Raw genomic sequence first — 7,439 nt, forward strand, 5'->3', positions numbered from 1 at the left:
AATTATTCATTCAAGTCAATAATGTTATTAATTTAATATGCTGACCTGGCCTGCAGGATTCTGGCATGACTCCAGCTGTGGGCTTGAGTATGCGTCCATTTGTAAGCGCAGCAGCTCAACACCTGCAAACACCACCGCCGCAGTGCCTACAGTACCCCCAAAAGGTGGATGTCCACACCCCTGGAAAAAATTTAACTCTAAGGTCAGATGTCTTTTCATGTCTTTTAATCTTTCTATTATTTACTGTTGAAGCAATATGTTCTTAGTGCTTGGAACACTATATTGATCTTTTTCATCTTTCAATTTTAGTGTTACAGCATCATTGACAATCAGAATTTAACATGGCATGATGCAAGGGAAAAATGCAAACAAAAGGGTGGAAACTTGGTGTCTATTACTTCAAGAGACGTGGAAGGTTTGTTTCATTTTCTTTTCACTCAAATATGTATTTCGATTTTGTTACCTTCTCCTCTTTTGTGGTCCATTTATGATACTACCACTGAATTTCTTTTGTTGTGCAGTTTTGGCATACCCACAAGTTAGAGCTGATACCACGGTGCACTTTTATTTGCAAGAAAATATCTTAACCATAAATCTTTGTCTACATTTTCAGTGTTTCTACTGTCTCAAATGGCTGATGCGCCTACTACAGACTTGTGGATTGGTTTATTTCAGTCACAGTGGAGAACTTACTGGACTGATGGACAACCAAAGTCATACATCAATTTGGGTAATGATGTAAGTGGGAAAATAATAATCTGTTCTCAGTGAGTAAAAAAAATCATGCTGAAATTCTGTAGCTATATAGACTGGGTAATGTATCAGGAACGAACAGATGCCACCTGGCTTGACAAAAATGAAAATGGTCAACCTAGAGAGTGGCCGAATTCAAATGGGGTGATACAGTACTATAGGTCATTAACCTAAGATGGGGGCTCATTATTTAAGACCTTGTATGTGATGAGAAAGATTTTAAATTCAATTCTGGATTTAGAAGGGAGCCAGTGAAGAGAACCAAATATAAAAGAAATGTGCTTTCTCTTTGTAGTCCCTGTCAGTATTCATGCTTCAGCATTTTGGACCAACTGAATGTTTTTCAGGGAGTTTTTAGGACATCCTGACAATAAAAAAAACTACAGTAGTCAAGCCTAGGAGTAATAAATGCATGAACTAGTTTTTCAGTGGAGAGTCCCAGAAAGCAGTCTTACATATATGTTTAATATCCTGGTCAAAACAACTCTTAAGATTCATCACAGTGTCTCTGGAGGCCAAGGTAATGCTATCCAGAGTAAGCATGTGGTTAGATACCATATTTCTAATATTTTTACCAGTATCACACTAAGATCTAGGAGGAAAAGAACAGAGATGACTCAGTAGCTTGTATGGCCCCCGCATGTTTGTATACATGCTTGATGATATTGGGGCATGTTTCTAATGACACGACCGATAGTGTTTCGGGTGTCTCCCACCAGATTTGAGACATCAGAACATTAAGTGAGTAAAAAACACCCTAAATGCATTTAGAATATATTTAGAACTACACATTCAATTCTTTTAGTAATTATAGTTTTTTTTTGGTCACAATTCCAGCCCACCTGCTTTATCTGGGCTTGGAACTGGCAAAAGTGACCTGAAATACGCACTCTGGTGGAGTTATTTTGTGTGTGTGTGTGTGTGTGTGTTTTTAAGTAGTTTTAAACCTTGTGATCCACAAAAAGTACAAGTAAAAGAAGAACTGACTGCGTTACAGTCAGGGCTGGAGCAGTGGCTTCGCTCATGCGCGATTCATTGCAGTTTGGACGCGTAGGGGTTAACATCTGCTCTGACACAGCTGGGGGACACTGCTGTGTGAGGATGATCTGCTGCCTGTGAGCGCGATCTGCTGCCTGTGAGCGCTTTGGCACGGGCGAGGTGCCCATGGCAGCACCCGCTGCTTGTTGAGAGTAAGAGCGATACGTGCTTTCACGTCATAAAGTGGTCATAAGTCTTCCTAAAAACACCAGCAAAAGTCGCTAAATATATCGCCAAAGTCGCCAAGTTGGCAACACTGGTGCCATTGCCAAACCTGTAAAAGTCTTTGCATCCTGCCATGGATATGCCTCTCCAGACTGTCACAGAGCCACAACCAAACTAGTCATGCTGAACGATTTAACATTATGGTATTCTATGGCAAATACCAATCAAATTCAATGAAGTTGGACAGTGAGCACAGGCCACCCTACATGATGTAGTGATCTCAGGCTACTCTTACGAATTCTGCTTCTGATTGTTTGGTCAGAGACATTTACACCAGTGCCCTGCTGGAGATGACTTGCTGGGCTCTGACAGTGCTCATCCTGTTCCTCCTTGAACAAAGGAGCAGATACTGGTCCTGCTGATGAGTTCAGGACCTTCTACAGGCCTGTCTAGCTCTTCCAGAGTAACTTCCGGTCTCCTGGAATCTCTTCTATGCTCTTGAAACTGTGCTGGGAGACACAGCAAACCTTCTGGCAATGGTACATATTGATGTGCCATCCTGGAGGAGCTGGATTACCTGTGCAACATCTGTAGGATCCAGGTATGGCCTCATGCTACCAGCAGTGACACTAACTCTAGCCAAAGGCCAAACTAGTGAAGAAACACTCGGAAAAGAGGAGCAGGGGGAAAATGTCAGTGTCCTCCACCTGTAAAACCATTCCTGTTTTGGAGGTTGTCTCACTTTTGCCCCTCTAGTGCACCTGTTGATAATTTCATTAACCCCAAAGTTGCTGACACTGATTAACAACCTGCTCTGCTATCCCAGAACTTTAGCTGACTCGATGCTATACTTTGGTTAAAAAGTGTTCCATTAATTTTTTGAGCAGTGAACTTGCACCATGTAGATACAGTCTATATTACCTATTGTGGAGGGTCAGACACATTGAAATAATCCATATCTGTATATATTTTTTGTATTTACAAATAATTAAAATCTTTGTGTTTACATTGCAGCATTGGTATTGGTATTATAAACAAAAGGTAAGTCGATTTTAAAGATCCAAGAATGCCCCGTGTTCCCTGACACAGTTCCCTGTATCATCACGTATCATTATTCTCTGTTGACCCAACTCTGTTTCCACAGAAAAACTGTTTTGTGATCAATACCAAGCCTTTAATTGGTATTGGGAAATGGATTCAAAAGTCATGCAATGACACCAATGGATTTATCTGTCATCGAAATCTTGGTGAGTCCATTTCTAACCCCAGGCCTGTTGCCACCCAACTTCAGCTGCAGCTCCATCACACTCTCTCTAGCTTTTCTAAAACAACTAAAAATTTGCTTTGACATTTCATTCCTGTAATTAATATCTATATATAATATATAATAACAATAATATCTATGATCAAGGGTATGATTCATCACTGGAAATAGCTATAATAACTTTTTAAGAATGATTCAGAGGGTTTTATTATGTAAAAAAAATAAAATAGTTTCTATTCTCATCCTAAACAGACACATCTCAACCAGATTCTCCAGAACCAACAATTTCTACTAACTACATCAAAATACTCAATGACTCCATTAAGGTTGTTCCTCAACAAATGAATTGGGATAAAGCTGCAGAGTACTGTAAAAATGACGATGCCCTCCTAGCTAGCCTGAAGAATGAGTGGACGCAAGCTTATGTTGAGCTCCTGGCGCTGAATCTCAAGGCTCCTCTTTGGTTTGGATTACACAAAGCGCAGGTAAACTTTTGAAGACATATAAAAAGTTCATAACTCAATAATAGGGCCAACCACTTCGAAACTTCTGACTGCAAAATCAATCAAAAATCTACTTATGTGCACAAAAAATTATTTCAACAAAGATTTTATCTAACGAAATAATCTGTAATTATGAAAATGAAATCTTCGTTGATGGATAAATATACTGGCCTAGTTATTTATCCAATCATTCGGTTATTTGTGAACTGAGATTAATCATCCATCCATTTCAGTTAAATCTAGCTATTGCTTTTCATAATACGTCTGCCAGCACCACGTAAACACATTTGAAGTTGCTGTGTAGCACTTGCTAACTTGATTACAAAGATACCAATAAAGGTCATATAAAGAAGCAGTTGCACATTATGCTGCATTAAAAATAAACACTTTTAAATGCAGCAGTCATTACATAATCATTGTGGAAAGTTTCACTGTTTTACTAAAGTGCCTACCTTACCCAGGGCATGATCAGTGCAGCCTCCCTAATCCAGCAGGGAGATGCTCTGTGAGAGGAAGGCATGTTGAGCAGCAGCACTTCTTATGTAAACTCTTAAACTGTTACTTTAAACTCCATCATTTTACCCAGCTCCGGCTGTCTTAGCTAAAGGAGCAGATACTGATCCTGCTAATGAGTTAAGGACCTTCTAAAGACCTGTCCACCTCTTCCAGAGTAACTGTCTCCTGGAATCTCTTCAATGCTCTTGAGACTCTGCTGGGAGACACAGCAAACCTTCTGGCAATGGTACATTTTGATTTGCCATCCTGGAGGAGCTGGACTACCTGTTTTTTGAGCAGTATAGATTATCATGTTAGTTTGAGTCAACTCCGTTCAACTGTTATATCCTCTGTGCAGCTATGCTTACTAAGGGAAATATTCCTAAAAGCCGAATAAAATAGATAAAAACAGGTGTGGGTCACAATCAGCCAAGGTTTCCGGTGAACCCACTGTTAGATCTTATGCCACCCTATCATTTGAGTTACTCAGATCAAATGACACAAGATGTGAGAGGGCGTTAAGGCGTGTGGGAAGGGATCTCAAAACTGGATTACAGATGAGAGGGTTCCTATGGTTCTGCTAGTTTTCTTGATTGGTAACTGCTGTCTCATTAATCTTTTCTTTCAGATCAATGGTTCTTTCCGCTATGTTGATGGATGGCATTTAATATTCAGTCGATGGGGTAAAAATGAACCAAGCAAGGACAGAAGTTGTGTATACATGGATGTGGATGGAAAATGGAAAACCACTCACTGTAACGAGACACTAATGAGTGTTTGCATGAAGTCGACAGGTACGACCAAACACTGGCTAATAGATACCCTATAACCCTGTAATGACTGGCATGTCTGTTTCATTTAAACTTGAATCACTGTTGAGAAGCTTAAATTACAGATCACAGGTACTGATGTCCGTAAAATTTCTCTCTCTCTCTCTCTCTCTCTCACACACACACACACACACACACACACACACACACACACACACACACACACACGTTTGTTGTCAAAACAATACATTTAAGAGTTTTAAAAGATGTAATTCATTGATCTCATTGACATCATTGTCTCATTCACAGATGTGCTGCCAACAGAGTCAACTCTTTTTCCAGGAGTTTGTCCTCTAGACCCAGAGGCAACAATAGAAAACAAGAACTATATCTGGGTACCATTCAGGGGTTATTGTTATATTTTTATTACAGAGCAAAAGCGCTGGCAAGAAGCATCTACCAGCTGTGTAGCACATGGTAGGCGACTTATCTGAAAGATACTTTTATGCAATAAATTGCTGTAGTTTTCATTAACAACTGATTTGTTTTGTTAAGGTGGAATGCTTGCCAGCATTGAAGATTCCTCTGAGCAAAAATTTCTAGAAATTAACCTGAGAACTTTTCAAGATGGCTACACATCTTTCTGGATTGGCCTGTTTAAAAAACAACACAAAGGTGAGTCATTATTTATTTTTATGGTAAATAATAATAATAATAACAATAGTAACATATTTTTTGATCATTTGTTTTTAAACCAAATTTTCAGTTCAAAATAAATATTTTTTTAAAATGATGTACACTGTTGTTTTTGTCTATTTGCCTGCAGAGGAATGGCTCTGGTTGGATAAAACAGTCATTAGTTACACTAACTGGGCTGAAGGTCAACCTGTTAATGGCAGCAGATTACCCCGCAGAGGAGAGATTAGTACATCAGATGGGACATGGACAGATATTGGCATGTGGGTTCAAAGACCTTACATCTGCAAGATACAAAAAGGTAAAATAATCTTTATTTATAACAGTGTTTTCTCTTTTTCTTTTCTGTAATGATATGAATCTCTTGTAAGATGTTCACAACAGACATGAGACAGTCATATGAATCCAAAAGGAATAACTCTTGTTACCGTGTTACAAATGCAAATACCTGTTTACTCCATAGCAATTTACTTTTATTTTTAAATGAAGTACAGTTACTTTGTGATAAAGTGTCTTATTTGATTGTTCTTTTTTTTCCTTTTGTAGTATTGCTACCAAAGCCATCACCATCATCGAGTAAGAAACACCTCTTTTAACTATTTATTTTACATATCTTGTTTCAAATTATTACAAATGTTTTTTAGCTGATTACCATCTACTTTTTCACTCTGTACAGAAACTGGATTACCTCATCATCAGCGTGTCTATATAACCACTGCAGTTGTGTTAGTCATTACTGGAATTGCAGTGGTGGCAGTCACTGCTGTCATCTTCTTCAAGAAATTTGGTCATCAGTTACCTGCCCCTAACACCTTCGATAACCCGCTCTTCTTCAGTAGTAGGGTGTCACAGCCTGAGCAAGCTGATACCAATATACTGGTAGAGAATGCAGCAGAAGAGAACACTGGAGATTTAATCAGTATGTAATTTAAATATTTTGGGCTCATTTGCATGGCCCATGTGATTCCTAGTATGTTATGAAAATTTGAGCTGAGGTGGCAGTAAATGGCTAAAAGCATATTTGAAACAACACAGGAGAATGTTTAACCAAATATGTATGTTATGACTGTGAAAATTGATTAAATTTGCTTTTGTTACGGAATCAGTTTTACCCCGGTTCTTTTTATTCCTCGAGCATCCAGAGACGGCACCGGACTCAGTAGTCATTTCACAAAACCTTTATTCATCTTTACTCATCTTTTACTCATCTTCATTTAAGCATGCATCTTCTAGAAGGGAAGACGAGGCCCATGTGTCCCTCTCCAAATCTTCACTCCTTTGTCTGTGAAACACAGTTTTGTAGGGGCGACCCTATCATAAAACCCCCCACGGTGTGCTGCAAACTCTGTCTGTGTCTATGTGCACGAGCACAAGAATGCCTACATGTGCGCGTTCCCGCGTGTCTATGTGAGTGCTCGTGTGTGACTGTGTACGCATACCTGTGTGTATGTGTGTGCACATGAGTGAGTGTGCGTGACCAACCCGTTCTCACTCCCAAAGCGTAACATTTTACGCTAGGTGACAAATCGTCACCATATTACGTTTTCGGCTATCCACCACGTTCCTAAATGACGACCTCGGAAAAAAGAGGACATACTGTATGAGAACCGTCTGGACTGAATCTACACATGTTCGCTCTTTTTCTTCAAATCGCTTAGAAACACGCTATTTAACATCATTAAAGACATGGTTAAGGTCAGGAATAAGGTTATGGTTAGGGCTAGGGATAAGGTTAGGTTTAGGGCTGGAATACAG

General features: G+C 39.3%; 1 protein-coding gene across 2 annotated transcripts in view; it reads left to right on the forward strand.

The window, feature by feature from the left end:
* The window catches only part of LOC102206206 (macrophage mannose receptor 1-like), a 17,574-nt gene extending 10,788 nt beyond the window's left edge, over positions 1 to 6,786 (forward strand). For both annotated transcript variants that reach the window (XM_013913223.1, XM_005742483.1), the window contains 12 exons: positions 57 to 202; positions 310 to 415; positions 614 to 738; positions 2,971 to 2,997; positions 3,101 to 3,203; positions 3,473 to 3,705; positions 4,847 to 5,012; positions 5,298 to 5,465; positions 5,544 to 5,663; positions 5,815 to 5,985; positions 6,231 to 6,260; positions 6,361 to 6,786. In XM_013913223.1, coding sequence (XP_013768677.1) covers positions 57 to 202; positions 310 to 415; positions 614 to 738; positions 2,971 to 2,997; positions 3,101 to 3,203; positions 3,473 to 3,705; positions 4,847 to 5,012; positions 5,298 to 5,465; positions 5,544 to 5,663; positions 5,815 to 5,985; positions 6,231 to 6,260; positions 6,361 to 6,611 — 1,646 coding nt within the window. In that variant the 3' untranslated portion in view covers positions 6,612 to 6,786. The remainder of the gene's footprint in view (positions 1 to 56; positions 203 to 309; positions 416 to 613; positions 739 to 2,970; positions 2,998 to 3,100; positions 3,204 to 3,472; positions 3,706 to 4,846; positions 5,013 to 5,297; positions 5,466 to 5,543; positions 5,664 to 5,814; positions 5,986 to 6,230; positions 6,261 to 6,360) is intronic.
* The last annotated feature ends 653 nt before the right edge of the window (positions 6,787 to 7,439 follow it).

The sequence above is a fragment of the Pundamilia nyererei genome, unplaced genomic scaffold, assembly GCF_000239375.1.
Source record: "Pundamilia nyererei isolate P.nyererei 1_Seehausen unplaced genomic scaffold, PunNye1.0 scaffold00121, whole genome shotgun sequence".
Classification (NCBI taxonomy): Eukaryota; Metazoa; Chordata; class Actinopteri; order Cichliformes; family Cichlidae; genus Pundamilia; species Pundamilia nyererei.